Raw genomic sequence first — 21,684 nt, forward strand, 5'->3', positions numbered from 1 at the left:
GTGAGCAGGAAACGACTTCACGCTCGTCTGTAAATATGATCACAATGTTGATGATTGAGGGACCCGAGCGGCGCTGCACGCTGATATGTTGGCCCCTGCGTGGGAACACGTGGGTCTGGCAGAGATTCAGCTGCACGTTCAGTTTCCCATGATGCTTTGAGTCAGGCGGTCGTTTTGACTCGGACCTCCTGACGTCTCCTGTCCTCCCGTTTCCGTTCCAAACAAATGTGCTGCACCTCTTTCACTTTGGCTGTTGTCATGACTACATGCAAATCCCAGCGTCCCGCAGCAGGCGCCGGTCCCCGCTGCGCTGCGAGTCCTGACGGTGTGTTTACTCTGTGTTGCAGCTGGATCCTGTGGAGTCATGAGCCCCGAGCAGCTTCCTCCCGATGGATCTCTGAGTGAGCGTTTAATCTTCATCACTTTTTATTTACGTTTATGAGCTGAGAACAGCTGATCTGAACCGTAACGCTTCATGTGACCGTGTGTGTGAGCAGGTGATGTGTACAGGCGGCTTAGTAGACGATGGCGTCTCATGACCTCCAGCTTCGTCCTGACTCGGCAAGTTTATATTTTTTAAATGAGTTTGAAAGCGTTTTGTGTCGCCTCGTACGAAGGCGTACTGAAGCACGAAGTACGTTTACTCCAGTCCTGTACTTGAGTACGCGCTTGAGGTACTTTACTTCATTTAAAATCTTTTTTTGTAAAGTAATTAAACTAGACTAGTTTCTAAAAGTACAGCTGAGAGTTGATTGATAAATAAAAGCCTCAACATTAACCAATGGCTGTTAAGTGACCTCATCAAGACCCGCCCCCTCATTAACATGTGGAGAAAGAAACGGAAATAAATTAATTTACTTGAGTGGAGCTTTTATTTCTACATTTGTTTCTTTATTTAAATAGATTATTATAATAATAATAATAATAATAATAAGCTTTATTTGTAGAGCACCTTTCATACAAGAACTACAGCCCAAAGTGCTTCACAGCAGAAACATCAAACTTAGTAGAAGATGAGACAGAGCATTTACAGCACAATAATCACAGTGTTGATGTAAATGAGTGTGAAGTCAATTAAAATAATATAAATAACAGAATTAAAATAGTATAAATAACACTGGAGATCATGCCTAGTATCTGTATCTGTGCCGTACTTAACGACCTCCTGAAACCACGTTCATCACCATTCTTGTAGATGTTTGAAAGGATCAGAGCCACATGTTGAAAGCATGAGATCCACAATGGGCCCCTGTGGCCCTTCAGCTGGTTTACTCCCTTTGCTACACATTCTTCAGAGTCTTCCCGTTTCATAAACAAACCCCACTTTGTTAAGTTTGATGAAATCTATCGGTTAAAGACAGTTTTTCTCCAACAATATTCTTTAATCTTTCACTTTTCCACTAATTGTGTAAAGAACATGAAACACATTTATCAGAGGAGCTTCCTCTTGTTCCCGTGGTAACACCGTCTGTCTGATCTCAGGCTTTTCAAAAATACACACCTTTACACATTCAATGTTACACCTTGAACTAACTCGCCATTAAAAGGCTAAAGATATGAAATATCATAAATATTAATAAAAAAAGAAATGTGTAAATAAAGAATACTTTGGTAAAAACAAGAGATGAAAATAAGTAAATACATTTTATTTATATTTTCTGCATATTTTCAAATGAACCGGCGCATTTATTTCTTTTATTTCTTCCTCCATAAAAAGCTTCTTGGATCTGAACAAATGAAAACGTGTCGGCTGTAACTCGCAGGTTTACTCAAAACAAAGTGTTTTGGATGTCGTTGCTTTTTAATCTTGTTTCTTCAGATTAGAATTAAAAGTGATTTTAGAAGTTTGAGCAGCAGCTTCTGTTTCTCTGCAGGTTTCCTCTCAGACTGCTGCTGCTCCTCCTGCTGCTCCTGCTGCTGCTCCTCCTGCTGCTCTTCAGTACGTTTAAAACTTGTTACGTTAACTTCACAAAGTCCTCGAGGTTTTCTGTTTCATCTGAACTCTATGATGAGATGTATAAATGTAATTAATACAAACTGCTGCTGTTTGCTTCTCCTTCAGGTGTGTGTTGGTTCCTTCCAGCCGCTCTGCAGTCCGCTCTTCCAGCTGTCACAGAGTGGACGGCGGTCCCTGATGTCCCCGGTGTGTCCGCCATCTTCTCGTCCTCCCACAGCCAATCAGCAGAGGGCGCTGCAGAGGAGTCGAGGGAAGTGCAGCCGCTCTACAGGCCTACAGAGGAGGTACTGACGGCGCCCTGCTGGAGGGGATGTGTTTTACACACGTCACATAAAGCTCAACTTTTCTGTTGCTTCACAGGAGGCGGAGGAGGCGGAGGAGGCGGAGGAGGCGGAGGCGGGGGAGTCGCCGAGGCTCGTCCGTCTGGAGCAGAGTCTGACAGCGCTGTGGGAGCGCGTCGAGGCTGCAGGGCAGCATGCGGAGCAGAGACACACCGAGGTGCTCCAGCTGTACTCTGACCTCCAGCAGCACCAGCTCTCTGAGCAGAGCGAGGGGGGGGGCGTGCAGCTGTGGCTGGACCAGCAGCTGGACCAGCGGCTGGATCTGCTCAGGAGACGACTGGACGAGGAGAGACGGCACAGGGAGCAGGTACTGCTGAATGTACTGGTGTGTTCCTTACAGACACCAGACTCAGTGACTCAGAAGAGTTGCTGCCTTGATAAGTTCGTGGTGTTGTGACTTTAGTGAATCTGAAACAAACCTTGAACACAAGTCTCACAATAACACAAACTAACTACTCGCTCGAGGCAGCGGTGAACCAGCAACCCGTGTTCTGAGCGGTAAAATTGGTGTTTTTGTCAATGGAGTCTTGTGGCTTTGAAGAGAGACTAGATAACGGTAAAGTAAATCCCCACTTCAAAACATCCTTTTTATGTTCAGTGGATCGATTAATTACGAAACTCGTCTCCACTTCACATGTTGGAGCTCAGAAAATAAAATAAAGTCTTGTAAATGTAAAATCCTTCTTTGGTTGAAGTCACTCTGAAGAGCCGCTGTAGTGCATCAGTACTTTGTTTTGAATGTTGAGTTTGTGTTTCCGTCTGTAGTCCCAGCAGCAGGACACGTCTCGTGTGGATCAGCTGGAGCTGCAGCTGCAGACGCTCGCTGCCAGGACGCAGGTACGACACGCCTCACGTCACGTTGAGGATGTTTTATATTACGTAGCCTACTTTAATTATATTTAAGATACTTTAATTATATTTAAGATACTTTAATTATATTTAAGTTACTTTAATTATATTTAAGTTACTTTAATTATATTTAAGATACTTTAATTATATTTAAGTTACTTTAATTATATTTAAGATACTTTAATTATATTTAAGTTACTTTAATTATATTTAAGTTACTTTAATTATATTTAAGATACTTTAATTATATTTAAGATACTTTAATTATATTTAAGTTACTTTAATTATATTTAAGATACTTTAATTATATTTAAGTTACTTTAATTATATTTAAGTTACTTTAATTATATTTAAGATACTTTAATTATATTTAAGATACTTTAATTATATTTAAGTTACTTTAATTATATTTAAGATACTTTAATTATATTTAAGTTACTTTAATTATATTTAAGTTACTTTAATTATATTTAAGTTACTTTAATTATATTTAAGTTACTTTAATTATATTTAAGATACTTTAATTATATTTAAGATACTTTAATTATATTTAAGTTACTTTAATTATATTTAAGTTACTTTAATTATATTTAAGATACTTTAATTATATTTAAGTTACTTTAATTATATTTAAGTTACTTTAATTATATTTAAGTTACTTTAATTATATTTAAGATACTTTAATTATATTTAAGATACTTTAATTATATTTAAGTTACTTTAATTATATTTAAGTTACTTTAATTATATTTAAGATACTTTAATTATATTTAAGTTACTTTAATTATATTTAAGCTTGTTTAAATCAGGTTTGTTTTTGCTCAGGAGGTTCAGTGGAGACAAGAAGCTGCTCTGACACCTTCAGTAACGCATCCAGCTGCTGTCAGGTGACCTTCCTCTTCCTCCTCCTCCTCTTCACTACCCTCAGTGTTTGATGTTCACATCAACAGAGCAAAGTCACTTCTCCTCTTTAGTCCCGTTAAACGTCTCAGATGTTGGACTTCAGTTGTCTTGTCCCTTCCTGCAGTGGGGGTGTGGACCAGCAGTCCCATGATGATTTGCTGGCGGAGGTTGTGCGTTTGCAGGCGGCTGTGGAGGACGTCAGGCGTGATGTTGAGCGTCTGTCTGGGAGTCGGGATAGCTGCGGACGACTCGACACGATCCAGCAGACGGTGAGAGGCCGTTAGCCTCGTTAGCCTCGTTAGCTGTCCCCGTCCTGTGACTGCAGAAATTACACATTTATATTAAATGTCATTTAATGACAAACTTATTGCATTTCCTGAAGTAGCTTCACAATAAAAGCCCTTCGCCGGTGGGACTGCTTTTGACCTTATTTACTTTGATTCTTCCGTTAGTGAGATGCTTTAATGTTACTTAGGAAATGTTTGAAAGTTAAATTGTTTTAATTTTTAAATGCATCTTTTCAAATTTAAAATGTGTAAAATCTGCCTGAAGTGTTTTCTTCTGATTCTGTATCAACGTGTCGTCTCTCAGATCTCCGCTCAGGTTCGGGAGGAGGTTCGGGTTCTGCTCTACGGCAACCAGCTGGCGGTGGGGGGCCGGGCCTCGGGAGACGCCACCGACGGCCTCCCGGAGTCTCTCCTCCAGCAGCTGTCGCAGCACTACGTCAGCGCGGCCGACCTGCAGGAGGCGCTGGCCTCTCTGGAGCGCAGCCTCCTTCAGAGCATCGGCCTGCAGCTGGAGCAGAGCCGCAGCGAGGCCACGGCCAGAGAGGCCGTCCTGCACGCCGCCGGGGCTGCTGGGGCCGCCGTCACCCAGGAGGTGAGAGGGGCGGGGGGGGGTTATGGAGATTATTATATGTTCTTTTTAAATGAGTCTTTCACACACGCTTTAGTTTCCTGACTAAGCGCTCGTCTCTTGCAGGACGTGCACGTGATCGTGAAGAACGCTCTGCGCCTGTTTTCTCAGGACCGCACCGGCCTGGCGGACTACGCTCTGGAGTCTGGAGGTCGGAAACAAAACGTTTGTTTGTTTGTTTACTAATCTGATGATGTGCAGTTGACTGTTTTCTGCTGTCGTCCTGCAGGGGGCAGCATCCTGAGCACCCGCTGCTCGGAGACGTACGAGACGAAGGCGGCGCTGCTCAGCCTGTTCGGACTTCCTCTCTGGTATTTCTCTCAGTCTCCTCGAGCTGTGATCCAGGTAACTCACCTGCTGGAGAACCGTTCTCACAAAGCTGCTGCCGTTTGGACTCTTTCTAGTTTTCACCTGCAGAACTTTCAGCTTGCAGGACTTTTCTCTGATTCGGGTTTCAGTGCGAGCTGAATGTTGACGTTTTGTTAAAATGCTTTTCCTCCGGTTTGTTGTTTTTAATAAATATTCCTGCAGCGTGTTGTAGTTTATCATTTGTGTTTCACATTATAAACTCTGTGTGTGTAACGTCTGCTCCTCATGCAGCCAGACGTCCATCCAGGGAACTGCTGGGCCTTCAGAGGCTCCACAGGCTTCTTGGTGATCCGGCTCTCCATGAGGATCTTCCCCACCGCCTTCTCCCTGGAGCACATCCCCAGAATTCTGGCACCCAGCAGGACTCTGCACAGCGCGCCCCGAGACTTCAACGTCTACGTGAGAGAACAAGACGCTGGCAGCATCCCCGACCCGACATGTTCGCTTTGCTTAAAACGTTTTTTGTTTCCAGGGTCTGGACGATGAGAGTCAGGAGAGAGGGACGCCGCTCGGCTCCTACACCTACGACGAGGACGGAGAAGCTCTGCAGACGTACCCCGTCACTGTGAGTGCTGACGTCTTTACTTTAGGCTGGTTTGCACCATTTAAATAACAACTCCTGTAACGTTATAGAAGTTACAGCAGGTAAACATGTGGAACAGATGGTTCAGGTGAGAAGAGTCCATAAGAACGGACCTGACGTGGTTTCAAACCTTCACCTGAAAGTCTCTTAGAAATTAAAACATGAAATGTTGCTGAAGTTATAAGAATATAATTTATTTAATGTTTCCTTCATCATATTTTAAAAATGTCTTTAAGTTTACACTCGGTGTTCCGATATGCAGATGACACCCGGCTCTCTCCTTCACGCCCGACGTTATGTTTCCAACAGGAGAACGACGCAGCCTTCCAGATCATCGAGGTTCAGGTGTTGTCCAACTGGGGCCACCAGGAGTACACGTGCATGTACCGCTTCAGAGTGCACGGGGCGCCCGTGGACGCCTGAGGACGCCGCGGAGACGAACCACGTGGAGACGGCAGAGAAACACCGTCGCGTTGTTCAGAGAAGTAACGGCCTCTCGCTGCTAACGCACCGCAATGACTTTAAACTGAGCGTCGTCAGTTTCCTGTGGACAAAGGACGCACTCTTATTCTGCCCATAGTTTTATTTTATATCCGTGTTTTGTATTTACTGTTTAAATGTCCGCCATGTTTTAGCCCGTTCTTCTTTATGGGTTGCATTTTTGCGCTGCGGTAATTCAGACGTGAGCAGAAAGTCGTGACTTTAGTATTGGGGCTTTTTAATAAAACTTCCACTAAATGCGTAAACTATAGTTTATTAGTTTATTCTCAACGACAGTTTGCCGTCTGCTGGTTTAGGGTGAGTGAGGCAGAATCCAAACGTTCTGTGTGAAATGCATCGACGCGTCAGCAGTTTCAAACGAAACGTCAGAATGAAATGTCCTCGCTGTGTTTCCTCACTGAGCCACGATGGAGGAACATCGATGAAGAAATATTAGAGGAAGACGGCGTCTTTATTTATCTAACAGGAACAATTGCAACCACGAAACTGCCAAATATACATTTTGTTAAGCGATGAGTTTTAAGATAATCTTGAGAAACCTTTTTGTAAAACAAACTTAAACTTAAATTAAATGATCGAAGTGAAACAAGTTCTTTCTTTTTAATTTGACGACGTCGTCGTAGTGCTGCAGGTCGACGTCGACGACGTAGTGCTGCAGGTCGACGTCGACGACGTAGTGCTGCAGGTCGACGTCGACGACGTAGTGCTGCAGGTCGACGTCGACGACGTAGTGCTGCAGGTCGACGTCGACGACGTAGTGCTGCAGGACGACGAGCAGAGAAAAGTCTCAAAAGGGAATTCAGAGAAATCTTCTGCTTTAAATGAATAAACTGCTTTAAGATCTTTTTATTTTAGTCTTCAGGTTATTAACAGGAAAATAGTTTTTATTTATTAGCACTTATTTTTACATAATATACTATTTGTTTGTGTTGTATGTGGTTTCAAGCCGGACATAATAAAGATGTGGAGATTTTATTGGCGTGTGAAAACTCGTTTTTAAAGGTTTTATTTCGCACATTCCAGTTGGCGTCCATGTTTGTTTTGGTAACAAACACGTTTTCGGAGCAAACATGAGTCAGAAATATAAACGAGCTCCGTCTGCAGACTTAAAGATTTAAACACGAGACTCAACAGCTGATGTTAAGAATGATGACGGGTAAAAAGGAATTTGTACAAAAATATTCCAGACTTTTTGAAGTGTAATTTACCTGCTTTGGACATTTAGTTGATGACACGTTACCTTCGTCAGCATAAATGTAAACATGATTCATACAGATGATCATAACCGCAGATGGATTTGAGAGAATTCATGAAAGAAATCACAAATCGACCATCAAACGCAGGAACATTGATTAAAATGAGCTGATGGATGTGAGATTAACAGTTTGGAGCTCCTTCCTCTGCAGACGTCGAGGTTCTAATACAGCGGTGCAGGGATGACGTACGTTTATAGTCCGACCCTCAAGTTAGCATCGCACTGGTTCCTTCGACAAAAAGCCAACGGGATTATATAAGAAAATAATCTTTATGATATTTACACGTGTTGTTCAGCAGGATAATCTCCACAGATTAACACTTTTATCATTTCTGAAGCGTAAACACAATCTCCAGAAGTAAGAAGCTAACGTTCGGCTATAAAGAAACTACAGCAGGTCACATGACTTCACGTCACCACCGCTAAGCTAACGTGGCTAATGTTAGCATGATGACGTTTAGTCTCGTTCAGCCACTTGTTAGCCACCAACGTTTTTGACACATAGAAGCTTCAGTGTTTTTAATGTCTATAAAAAGAAGGTTAACATCTCTTAACTTTCTGTTAGCACTCATCCCTGCACCACTCTATAATCCAGCTCCATGTTCTCCTTCTGCCCCCTGGTGGCCTGGAGGGACATGGCAGCACAAAGATACGAGTTACTGCATCACTCCTCTCTTCAGTCCGAGCTGCGTTCCAGCCCGTCCTCTAATCAACAGAGATGTGTACGGTACCTTCAGGATGAAATACATGGCAGTGATGAGCAGCGGCAGGACGACCAGTCTGATGATAAAAGCTGCTGGATCTGATGAAACACAGTCCGTTAGATCACAAGAGTACAACAGCACTAACCACAACCTCAACCAGAAGGCTGATGAAGGTTGATCAGACATGAAGTGGCACCCTATCAGTTATTGTTGGCACCCACTGAGTGCTCACGTTAGCCTAACACAAACATGAGCTGAGCGTCACCTTATACTTAATGTTACAGTTTCAATGAAAACAACTTCCCCGAAGTCTCGAGTACCGCACTGATTACCTGTTTTCTGTTCAGATAACTACGGTTGGTAAAGTCGTGTAGCTCCACAGAAGCCTCTCAGATGTGTGTGTGTGTGTGAGGGTGAGGATGAGCGTGAGGATGAGTGTGAGGATGTGTGTGTGGCGACATGGATGTGAGGATGTGTGTGAGGTTGCCGCGGTAACACCAGATAAAGAGAAATGTGCAGGTTAATATAAGAATATTAATATTCACAGAAATACTCTTTTTAATTGCGTTCATTTATGTCATTACTTACAAATGGAATTCCTCTCAAACAATAACAATCAGTAATTCAGTTCGAACATAAAACACGAAACATTACATCAGTTAAATATAAAGTATAGAAATAAAGGCTGGTGCAGTGATGGAAGAAGAAACTCGTATAATAAATGTTTGAGCTGCTCAGTTAATCTCTTTATATAAGAGATTAATTCACTTTCAGTCCGGCTGTAATCCCCCCCCCCCCCCCCCCCCCCCCCCCCCCCCCCGCTGACGAGAGGTTTAATCCACACAGGATGACATCTCTCCCACAAACACCAGGCTGCACAGAATATATGAGATGTGTGTGTATATAGATATATATATATATATATATATATATATATATATATATATATATATATATATATATATATATATATATATATATATATATATATATATATATATATATATATATATATATATCTATCAGATATATATATATATATCTATCAGATATATATATCTGATAGATATATATCTATCTGATATATATCAGATATATATATCTGATAGATATATATATATCAGATATATATATATATATCTGATATATATATCTGATAGATATATATATATATATATCAGATATATATCAGATATATATATATATATCTGATAGATATATATATATATATCTGATAGATATATATATATATATCTGATAGATATATATATATATATCTGATAGATATATATATATATCTGATAGATATATATATATATATCAGATATATATATATATATATCTGATATATATATCTGATAGATATATATATATCAGATATATATCAGATATATATATATATATCTGATAGATATATATATATATCTATCAGATATATATATATCTGATATATATATCTATCAGATATATATATATATATCTATCAGATATATATATATCTATCAGATATATATATCTGATATATATATATCTCTGATAGATATATATATATATATCAGATATATATATATATATATCAGATATATATATATCTATCAGATATATATATATATCTATCAGATATATATATATATCTATCAGATATATATATATATATCTGATAGATATATATATATATCTATCAGATATATATATATATCTGATAGATATATATATATCTGATAGATATATATATATATCAGATATATATATATATATCTGATATATATATATATATATCTGATAGATATATATATATCTGATAGATATATATATATCTGATAGATATATATATATATCAGATATATATATATATATCTGATATATATATATATATCTATCAGATATATATATATATCTATCTGATATATATATATATCTATCAGATATATATATATATATATCTGATAGATATATATATATATATCTGATAGATATATATATATATATCAGATATATATATATATCTATCAGATATATATATATATCTATCAGATATATATATATATATCTGATAGATATATATATATCTGATATATATATATCTATCAGATATATATATCTATCAGATATATATCTATCAGATATATATATATCTATCAGATATATATATATCTGATAGATATATATATATCTGATAGATATATATATATATCTGATAGATATATATATATATCTGATAGATAGATATATATCTGATAGATAGATATAGCTGATGTTTCTGGTACATTTACCACTTTCATTTAATTTCTTAATATCTACCAGAATAAAACTTCTCAAATTTAATCTCAGAGAATATTTTTGTTTTTTCAGAAAAAAATTTCTTGCACATTCTTCAGGGAGTTCTTGTTATTATATATACGCTACTAATACACAGCGCTGGTAATAGAATAATAGATTGTAAAAAGAAAACCTCTCTGCTGGATCGCCCTGTGACGTCACACGTGGGGATAGAGAGTGGGGGGGGCTTCAGTCAGACTGAGGCTGGATGGAAACTAACGGAGCGTCACAGAAAACATTCAGATGTTAAACTGAATGTTTTCTGTTCACTTCCTGTTCTGAGATTTAATCCTCTGGATGTGAACATGATGGAGGCTCCTCACAGCAGCGTGAACAGTCCCAGTGTGGAGCTGAAGAGTCTGCAGCTGTGTGACAGGGAAGGTCAGTGTGTGTGTGTGTGTGTGTGTGTGTGTGTGTGTGTGATGGCCATCATTCATGCACAGTGTTTCTGGTGACTTGAGTATAATCTGCTTTACGCTACGATGGAAATCTCCACGTCCACACTGTGTATTCTGACTCCACACTATTTAGTTTTGTGTCTCTTTGTAGTTGTTTTGTCTCTTTGGGGGGGGGGCTTCAGTATCAGAAAATGAAGTTTGTCTCAATATTTCTCATTCCTTCTGGTTATTTTAAAGTAAAGTATTTGGCGCTGGCGATATTAAAAAGCTGTTCCTAGTCTGTTACAAATGAGTATTTTTATATATATTCATATAATCTGAAGTTTTGTCTCAACAGTTTCTACAAGTGGCTGAAACAATTAGTCCATTAATCAATTAGTGGATTGTAGAGCTGCAGCTCACGATAGTTTTCATTATCGGTTCATCTTCAGATTTCAAGAGTGAGCATCACAACCCCCCCTTTTTTATTGTTGATATTTAATCTTTAATTTACTTTTTATTTATTACATTTTTTATTTGTTTTTGTTTATTTTAATCTTCCGTCAATAAGTTCAACACAAATACTTTGGGACGTTTTCCTCCTTTAGAGGAAAGTTTAAATGAGTTTCCAAGAGAAACAAGGCGTCACAGTTTAAACTCAACAGGCTCCTTGTTCAGTCTCTGCAGCCTTTGTCCTCTGGGGGGTGCGAGTAGGGGGGGGGGGGGAGAAGAAACCCTGAAACATCTTCCTGTCATGGTGTATTGCTCGAGTTAAAGGGCCAGTGTAAGGGAAAGAGAAACAGTGTGAGTTCATATCTGGTTGAGTAAAATATTCTAGCGGAGGTTAAGAATACAAAATAAAAGAATATACATACATAAATGCAAAATAACAATTTCTCAGATTTTTTCAATATCAGCACTAATTTTTAAAATGTTGTTATTTATTTAAATCCATACTTCTCTGTACTACATGTCTGCAATATTTGCATATTTTAGTGGGTATTTTTAAGATAAAAAAAATATATTTCATCAACCTTTGCAGAAAAAACAAACTATACTTTAGCTAAATACTGAAATGTGAGTCAATGGGTTAATCCCACACACACACACACACACACACCTCTTACATCATCGGGTACGTTTCTCCTCTTAAGCTTTGATCTTTGAGTAGAAAAGTAACTAAGTACTAAAGTAGGGGAGACCGGGGTTGATTGATTTATTTCTTTGTCTTAATTTGTTTTATATTATTTTAACCAGCAGCAGATTAAAGATTTTCAAATCAACCTGGACATCTAATTGATTATCAAGGATTTTATTTCTACATTTCTTTCTTAATTAACGAGTGTTGAATGTTACCCGTATGTTACCTGAATGTTACCCGTATGTTACCTGAATGTTACCCGTATCTTACCTGAATGTTACCCGTATGTTACCTGAATGTTAGCTGAATGTTACCCGTATGTTACCCGAACGATACCTGAATGTTATCCGAATGTTACCCGAATGTTACCTGAATGTTACCCGTATGTTACCTGAATGTTACCCGTATGTTACCTGAATGTTACCCGTATCTTACCTGAATGTTACCCGTATCTTACCTGAATGTTACCCGTATGTTACCCGTATGTTACCTGAATGTTAGCTGAATGTTACCTGTATGTTACCCGAACGTTACCCGAACGTTACCCGAACGATACCTGAATGTTACCCGAATGTTACCCGAATGTTACCTGAATGTTACCCATATGTTACCTGAATGTTACCCGTATCTTACCTGAATGTTACCCGTATGTTACCCGTATGTTACCTGAATGTTACCTGTATCTTACCTGAATGTTACCCGTATGTTACCTGAATGTTACACGTATGTTACCTGAATGTTACCCGTATCTTACCTGAATGTTGCCCGTATGTTACCTGAATGTTACCTGAATGTTACCCGTATGTTACCTGAATGTTACCTGAATGTTACCCGTATGTTACCTGAATGTTACCCGTATGTTACCTGAATGTTACCTGAATGTTACCCGTATGTTACCTGAATGTTACCTGAATATTACCCGTATGTTACCTGAATGTTACCCGTATGTTACCTGAATGTTACCTGAATTTTACCCGTATGTTACCCGTATGTTACCCGTATGTTACCTGAATGTTACCTGAATGTTACCCGTATGTTACCTGAATGTTACCCGTATGTTACCCGTATGTTACCTGAATGTTAGCTGAATGTTACCCGTATGTTACCTGAATGTTACCCGTATCTTACCTGAATGTTACCCGTATGTTACCTGAATGTTACCCGTATGTTACCTGAATGTTACCCGTATCTTACCTGAATGTTACCCGTATGTTACCTGAATGTTACCCGTATGTTACCCGTATGTTTACCCGTATGTTACCTGAATGTTACCCGTATGTTACCTGAATGTACCCGTATGTTACCTGAATGTTACCCGTATGTTACCTGAATGTTACCCGTATCTTACCTGAATGTTACCCGTATGTTACCTGAATGTTACCCGTATGTTACCCGTATGTTACCCGTATGTTACCTGAATGTTACCCGTATGTTACCCGTATGTTACCCGTATGTTACCTGAATGTTACCCGTATGTTACCCGTATGTTACCTGAATGTTACCTGAATGTTACCCGTATGTTACCCGTATGTTACCCGTATGTTACCTGAATGTTACCTGAATGTTACCCGTATGTTACCTGAATGTTACCCGTATGTTACCCGTATGTTACCTGAATGTTAGCTGAATGTTACCCGTATGTTACCTGAATGTTACCTGTATCTTACCTGAATGTTACCTGAATGTTACCCGTATGTTACCTGAATGTTACCTGAATGTTACCCGTATGTTACCTGAATGTTACCTGAACGTATGTTACCTGAATGTTACCTGAATGTTACCCGTATGTTACCTGAATGTTACCTGAATGTTACCCGTATGTTACCTGAATGTTACCCGTATGTTACCCGTATGTTACCTGAATGTTACCTGAATGTTACCCGTATGTTACCTGAATGTTACCCGTATGTTACCCGTATGTTACCTGAATGTTAGCTGAATGTTACCCGTATGTTACCTGAATGTTACCTGTATCTTACCTGAATGTTACCTGAATGTTACCCGTATGTTACCTGAATGTTACCTGAATGTTACCCGTATGTTACCTGAATGTTACCCGTATGTTACCTGAATGTTACCTGAATGTTACCCGTATGTTACCTGAATGTTACCCGTATGTTACCTGAATGTTACCCGTATCTTACCTGAATGTTACCCGTATGTTACCTGAATGTTACCCGTATCTTACCTGAATGTTACCCGTATGTTACCCGTATGTTACCTGAATGTTAGCTGAATGTTACCTGTATGTTACCCGAACGTTACCCGAACGTTACCCGAACGATACCTGAATGTTACCCGAATGTTACCCGAATGTTACCCGAATGTTACCCATATGTTACCTGAATGTTACCCGTATCTTACCTGAATGTTACCCGTATGTTACCCGTATGTTACCCGTATGTTACCTGAATGTTACCTGTATCTTACCTGAATGTTACCCGTATGTTACCTGAATGTTACACGTATGTTACCTGAATGTTACCCGTATCTTACCTGAATGTTGCCCGTATGTTACCTGAATGTTACCTGAATGTTACCCGTATGTTACCTGAATGTTACCTGAATGTTACCCGTATGTTACCTGAATGTTACCCGTATGTTACCTGAATGTTACCTGAATGTTACCCGTATGTTACCTGAATGTTACCTGAATGTTACCCGTATGTTACCTGAATGTTACCCGTATGTTACCTGAATGTTACCTGAATTTTACCCGTATGTTACCCGTATGTTACCCATATGTTACCTGAATGTTACCTGAATGTTACCCGTATGTTACCTGAATGTTACCCGTATGTTACCCGTATGTTACCTGAATGTTAGCTGAATGTTACCCGTATGTTACCTGAATGTTACCCGTATGTTACCTGAATGTTACCTGAATGTTACCCGTATGTTACCTGAATGTTACCTGAATGTTACCCGTATGTTACCTGAATGTTACCCGTATGTTACCCGTATGTTACCTGAATGTTAGCTGAATGTTACCCGTATGTTACCTGAATGTTACCCGTATCTTACCTGAATGTTACCCGTATGTTACCTGAATGTTACCCGTATGTTACCTGAATGTTACCCGTATGTTACCTGAATGTTACCCGTATCTTACCTGAATGTTACCCGTATGTTACCTGAATGTTACCCGTATGTTACCCGTATGTTACCCGTATGTTACCTGAATGTTACCCGTATGTTACCCGTATGTTACCCGTATGTTACCTGAATGTTACCCGTATGTTACCTGAATGTTACCCGTATGTTACCTGAATGTTACCTGAATGTTACCGTATGTTACCTGAATGTTAGCCTGAATGTTACCCGTATGTTACCCTGAATGTTACCCGTATCTTACCTGAATGTTACCTGAATGTTACCCGTAGTTACCTGAATGTTACCTGAATGTTACCCGTATGTTACCTGAATGTTACCCGATGTTACCTGAATGTTACCTGAATGTTACCCGTATGTTACCTGAATGTTACCTGAATGTTACCCGTATGTTACTGAATGTTACCCGTATCTTACCTGAATGTTACCCGTATGTTACCTGAATGTTACCCGTATCTTACCTGAATGTTACCCGTATGTTACCTGAATGTTAGCTGAATGTTACCTGTATGTTACCCGAACGTTACCCGAACGTTACCCGAACGATACCTGAATGTTACCCGAATGTTACCCGAATGTTACCTGAATGTTACCCATATGTTACCTGAATGTTACCCGTATCTTCTTACCTGAATGTTACCCGTATCTTACCTGAATGTTACCCGTATGTTACCCGTATGTTACCTGAATGTTACCTGTATCTTACCTGAATGTACCCGTATGTTACCTGAATGTTACACGTATGTTACCTGAATGTTACCCGTATCTTACCTGAATGTTGCCCGTATGTTACCTGAATGTTACCTGAATGTTACCCGTATGTTACCTGAATGTTACCTGAATGTTACCCGTATGTTACCTGAATGTTACCCGTATGTTACCTGAATGTTACCCGTATGTTACCCGTATGTTACCTGAATGTTACCCGTATGTTACCCGTATGTTACCCGTATGTTACCTGAATGTTACCTGTATGTTACCCGTATGTTACCTGAATTTTACCTGAATGTTACCCGTATGTTACCTGAATTTTACCTGAATGTTACCCGTATGTTACCCGTATGTTACCCGTATGTTACCTGAATGTTACCCGTATGTTACCTGAATGTTACTCGTATGTTACCTGAATGTTACCCGTATGTTACCCGTATGTACCTGAATGTTACCGTATGTTACCCGTATGTTACCCGTATGTTACCTGAATGTTACCCGTATGTTACCCGTATGTTACCCGTATGTTACCTGAATGTTACCCGTATGTTACCTGAATGTTACTCGTATGTTACCTGAATGTTACCCGTATGTTACCCGTATGTTACCTGAATGTTACCCGTATGTTACCTGAATGTTACTCGTATGTTACCTGAATGTTACCCGTATGTTACCCGTATGTTACCTGAATGTTACCTGTATGTTACCCGTATGTTACCTGAATGTTACCTGAATGTTACCCGTATGTTACCCGTATGTTACCTGAATGTTACCCGTATGTTACCTGAATGTTACCCGTATGTTACCTGAATGTTACCTGAATGTTACCCGTATGTTACCTGAATGTTAGCTGTATGAATAAATAAAGTGTCCTGCAGCCACAGAGTCTGCAGACTGCGACCTCAGGGACGACGAGCTGCCTGTTCCTCAGCAGACCCGGATCAGCAGCATCACCTGCGACTCCTTCAGGATCAGCTGGGACATGGAGCGTCGAGGTCGAGAGAAGATCACGCACTACTTCATCGACCTCAACAAGAAGGAGAACAAGAAGGAGAACAAGTTCAAACACAAGGTCAGCCTCACGGAGGACGAACACAACTACATGTTGAAGGAACCTCTGAGGGAAAAGTTAGATTCTTAACTTCTGTGACGAAACGTTAAGAAACTGTGTGAGAGTATTATGGTCTACCTGGACAGGAAGTGAGGTTTATTTAAATGTAGTATTTCAGAGTAAAGTCGAAAACGTGCTGAATAAATTAGAAATGTCGAGAATAAAGACACATTTTCATTATTATTAGTCCAGTTACTGAAAACTCTTCCTGCGTCTACGTGTTTCAGGACGTGCCGACGAAGCTGGTGGCGAAGGCGGTTCCCCTGCCGATGACAGTGAGAGGTCATTGGTTCCTGAGTCCTCGCACCGAGTACACTGTATCCGTTCAGACCGCCGCCAAACAGCCGGACGGAGACTACGCCGTTTCTCCGTGGAGCGAGATCATCGAGTTCTGCACCGCAGGTCCACATTTAAACTCTAAACTCTACTAAACTTAATTTCCTGTGAATGAAAGATAAAAGTTTGTTTGTCTGGTCTATTGAAATGACGCTCCGTCTAAACTGCATCGGTAATTAGTATTTTGTCCCGCATTACGTTTGTTTTTCAAGTGTCACAAATACGTTTCTAATCCGTCCACAACCACGATCTTTAGTCTAAACAGAACAGTATTTTTGTTTGCGACCGTGATCTAGGAGAAAATATGTTTCCCTGCAAATGGGAGCGTAATTCTGGAGACGGGTTGCAGACAAAGAAACTAAACCTACTAAACTACATAGAGACACAAAACAAAAACCTTTCTGGAGATCATTTAGTTTTCTTGAGATTATGGGATCATTAAGGAGAACTGGTTCACATCTGCAGCCAGACTCGTCGCTCTCATCCGACTAAACTCATCGTCCGTTACACATTTGCTTGTTTCATGAATACGTTTCTAGTCAGCGGAAGTTTACGCCCCCGATATCTTTTCTTAACAAGACCAAGTATTCTGTTGCGTTTTGCTTCATGTGTGTATTCTGCAGATTATTCCACCGTCCATCTGAACCAGCTGCTGCAGAAAGCCGAAGCGATTGCTGGCCGGTTGCTGCCGTTCACCGTCTTCTACAGAAACCAACAGAAGGAGTACTTCCAACAGGACAGGTGTGTGTGTGTGTGTGTGTGTGTGTGTGTGTGTGTGTGTGTCCATTTTCTATTTCATATATATTATATCTTATTTTCTTTGTGTGTTGCTGTCTGCAGCCCGTCTTATCGCTCCAGAGATGCTCAGTGCTGCCGCATGCTGCCGTCGGTTAAAGACAACAGCGGCAGCCACGGGTCGCCCATCAGCGGTAAACTGGAGGGGGTCTTCTTCAGCTGCAACACCGAGTTCAACACAGGGAAACCCCCCCAGGACTCCCCATACGGACCCTACCGCTTCCAGGTACAGACACAGACCACACATCACTCTAACTGTTCATGCTGGAGAGAAACATCTGCTGGTTTCCTTCTTTCATTTATTCAACCTCAGAATTTAGATGGTTTAGTCTCGCAGAAAGATAACAATAAGATAACACGTTTTCTTCTTTAATCTCAGAGAATAGTATTTCTTGTAAATTTACAACTTTAATCTTTTAGGTCGAAAATACAAGTTTCTCTCTTTTCAAATGTGCGAGTTTCATCTCGTTGGTTGTACAGTTTTCATTCTTTCAACCTTTTATTTAAATCTCGAGGAATCATTGAGGAGCCTTCATCGGGTACACCCGGTTCAACGGGTACACCCAGTTTATCAGGTACACCCAGCTAACACCAATGCAGTCCTTCAATAAAGAAGATAACACATTTCTTAATTAATTTCTGCACAGATCCAAGCAGACGTCCTCTTCAACCAGAACACCAACGTCTACTTTGGGGACTTCTACTGCATGTACACGTCCTACCACTACGTCACCCTGGTCCTGGCTCCTGCCGGCTCCGCCGGAGACGCCTTCTGCAAAGGAAGGCTGCCGGCGCTGGACAGATCCAACAATTGCTTCCTGCACTGCACGGAGGACGATGACGGCTCACTCTCTTTCCGTCACGCGCAGGACGTCATCCTGGAGGTGATCTACACGGAGCCGGTGGATCTGTCTTTGGGGACGGTCGCACGCATCAGTGGGCAACAGCTCCTGAGTCAGTCCACCGTGAACGCCAAGAAAGACCCCAGCTGCAAGATCTGCAACATCAGTGTGGGACGTTAGCCGGATGATTCGACCGGACGACGAGCTAACAACTGACGTGGAACAACCGGCTAGCTAAGTGCTACCAATTTCCTAGCTCGCAGGAAAACCATTTAATAAAACACTAAATCCACTTTTTAAAATTGTATCCTCACTGTGTATTGGTACATAACATTAACATAGTAAGATATATAAAAAATGAAAGCAAGTATTGCAAAAATCAAGAAACAAATATTGAAAATATATTCAATATATCTGTTTGTTTTGTGCAGCAATGTACAAAATTATCCAAGAAATGTGCAAATGTTCACATTACTTTACAGTATTATTCCTTCTTTTGATTCTGCGATTATAAATCTTCCTGGTTATTCAGAATTCAGAGAACCATAGTTACATATTTAACTTTAAAGATATTACAGCTCTTTTGTGAAACCAGTCTGTTTAAAATAAATGGGCGTAGTCATCGTGATGTCACCCATTGGTTTGTGGACATCTTGTTTTTTGGAACCAGAAGTGACCATATTTGGATGAGAGGGTGGAGCTGAGGAAGAGCGAGGCCCGGCGAAGGCAGATACCGTTACCACAACAAACGCTAATTCAGCGGCTGACTCAAGTGGTAGAGCTAGCTAGCTTGATTAGCAAGATGCATCCGTAATATCATATTAACTGTTATATTAATTGCGATGCTAATTGAGTCTAGCGGAAAACATGTCTTTTAATAAAACCGAACGCTGAATAACATCCATGTTTTCTTCTTCAATGTCAGAGAAATATCAAAGTTTTCTTCATGTAAATTTACGACTTTATTCTCGGAAATGAAGAGATTTTTTCCATGTAAATTTGTGAGTTTTATCTTTAATATCTTTAATCTCGGAGAATATCCATTTATGACTTTAATTTTAGAGAATATCAAAGTTTTGGGAAATTAAGAGTATTTTTCCTTAAAATTTGTGAGTTTTATCGTGTACATTTACAACTTTTATTCTCAGAGAATATCCAAGATTTATTTTTGTAAAATGTTTGTAAATTTACATATATATTATTATATATTATATATAAATATATATATATATATATATATAAATATATAAATATATATATATATAATATCAATAATATGTGTTACTATTATCTATTATACATTTTATTTTATTATTGTTTTACTTTTGGGAAATAAATGTTGGATTTCTAGAATAATGTTAGTGAGATAAAGTTTATTTTCAAACATTACTTTTAAGTTTACTCTTGTTGGTTCGTCGTCAGTGAATATTTTTGGTTAGTTTTTGTTCATTTTACCACAAAAACAATTCCCCAAAAATATTAATATAATATAAAAGATTTGTAGTTTTATTTTTTCTTCTCAAACATCAGTTTAAATTCAGCGTCTTCACTGAGACTTGAATCTGTTTGAATCTCGTGTCGTGTTTCCTCCGTTATCTGCTCATCAGAGTTCTGACAGGAAGTCGCTCTGAGCGTCTGTTCCTGACGTCTTTACCCTCATATACCCTTTATACTCATTAACAACCATCCTTAAAATCACTTTATCTCTCTGAGGTCAATTTGCACAGTTTTAACCCTTTAAATGTTTACATAACACCTCAGAAATGTAATTACATGTGTAATAAATGCTATATAATAATAAATGTGTTCAATTTAGTTTAATTATTAAATTAGTGAAAGTTACTCGTCAAAATGTTTTTGTTCAGAAATTTGACTTTGTGGCATTTTTTTAATAAAGATTTCCGGGATTTTAAAAGCAGTGTCAAAATTAAACAGAAGAAAGTGGAAAATCACATTTTCTATGTTTTCAAATGGAATAATGTTTAGTTATTGATCTCTCTTTAAGACGCGCTCCGGTTTGAACTGTTTATTAACACTGACAGGTTTTAGTCTTGGGTTTCTGAGTTCTGAGAGGCTGCTCTTTAGTGATGACGAGATAAAAGATAAGAAACAGGAAACCAAACATTTTGTTAGCAGAGGACCAGAGGACGAGTCCCACAGACGAGAAGAGACGACATGGATCACCTGCTGGTGGTGTTGCTGCTGCTGTGGAGCTCAGGTAGGACTCTGTGTGAATAATAATAATAATAATAATAAATGTAATTTATAAAGCGCTTTTCAAGACCTCAAAGCCGCTTTACAATAGTAGGGGAGGTGGGGGGTTAGGACGAGGGAAGAAAGGGAAGAAAGAAAAGGAAAATAATAATACTAATAATAGTAATAGTAATAATAATACGGTTAACAGGGGGCAAATGATAGATGAGAAGAGGTGCGTCTTGAGGCGTCACTGAAATATGGAGAGGGACTGAGAGTCACGGATGTCTTGGGGGAGGGGGTTCCAGAGCCTGGGGGCTGCCCTGGAGGAGGCTCTGTCTCCAAAGCTGCGCAGCTTGGATTTGGGGGTG

At 39.4% G+C, this 21,684-nt stretch overlaps 2 protein-coding genes across 4 annotated transcripts in view; both read left to right on the plus strand.

Moving 5' to 3' along the window:
• LOC115025012 (SUN domain-containing protein 1-like) overlaps nucleotides 1-7,393 on the plus strand; it is a 13,714-nt gene extending 6,321 nt beyond the window's left edge. For all 3 annotated transcript variants that reach the window (XM_029456971.1, XM_029456970.1, XM_029456972.1), the window contains 14 exons: nucleotides 348-401; nucleotides 498-561; nucleotides 1,875-1,939; nucleotides 2,063-2,241; nucleotides 2,318-2,605; nucleotides 3,064-3,135; nucleotides 3,973-4,034; nucleotides 4,175-4,319; nucleotides 4,642-4,929; nucleotides 5,032-5,116; nucleotides 5,195-5,310; nucleotides 5,566-5,733; nucleotides 5,807-5,899; nucleotides 6,227-7,393. In XM_029456971.1, coding sequence (XP_029312831.1) covers nucleotides 348-401; nucleotides 498-561; nucleotides 1,875-1,939; nucleotides 2,063-2,241; nucleotides 2,318-2,605; nucleotides 3,064-3,135; nucleotides 3,973-4,034; nucleotides 4,175-4,319; nucleotides 4,642-4,929; nucleotides 5,032-5,116; nucleotides 5,195-5,310; nucleotides 5,566-5,733; nucleotides 5,807-5,899; nucleotides 6,227-6,340 — 1,793 coding nt within the window. In that variant the 3' untranslated portion in view covers nucleotides 6,341-7,393. The remainder of the gene's footprint in view (nucleotides 1-347; nucleotides 402-497; nucleotides 562-1,874; nucleotides 1,940-2,062; nucleotides 2,242-2,317; nucleotides 2,606-3,063; nucleotides 3,136-3,972; nucleotides 4,035-4,174; nucleotides 4,320-4,641; nucleotides 4,930-5,031; nucleotides 5,117-5,194; nucleotides 5,311-5,565; nucleotides 5,734-5,806; nucleotides 5,900-6,226) is intronic.
• Nucleotides 7,394-10,882: 3,489 nt separating this feature from the next.
• On the plus strand, nucleotides 10,883-20,020 carry LOC115025132 (phytanoyl-CoA hydroxylase-interacting protein-like). Its single transcript, XM_029457224.1, has 6 exons — nucleotides 10,883-11,077; nucleotides 16,915-17,108; nucleotides 17,375-17,549; nucleotides 18,107-18,224; nucleotides 18,324-18,504; nucleotides 18,926-20,020. The coding sequence occupies exons 1-6, from the start codon at nucleotides 11,002-11,004 to the stop codon at nucleotides 19,298-19,300; spliced, it is 1,119 nt and encodes a 372-aa protein (XP_029313084.1). The 5' UTR covers nucleotides 10,883-11,001; the 3' UTR covers nucleotides 19,301-20,020.
• Nucleotides 20,021-21,684: the final 1,664 nt, after the last annotated feature.

The sequence above is a fragment of the Cottoperca gobio genome, chromosome 19, assembly GCF_900634415.1.
Source record: "Cottoperca gobio chromosome 19, fCotGob3.1, whole genome shotgun sequence".
NCBI classification, from domain to species: Eukaryota; Metazoa; Chordata; class Actinopteri; order Perciformes; family Bovichtidae; genus Cottoperca; species Cottoperca gobio.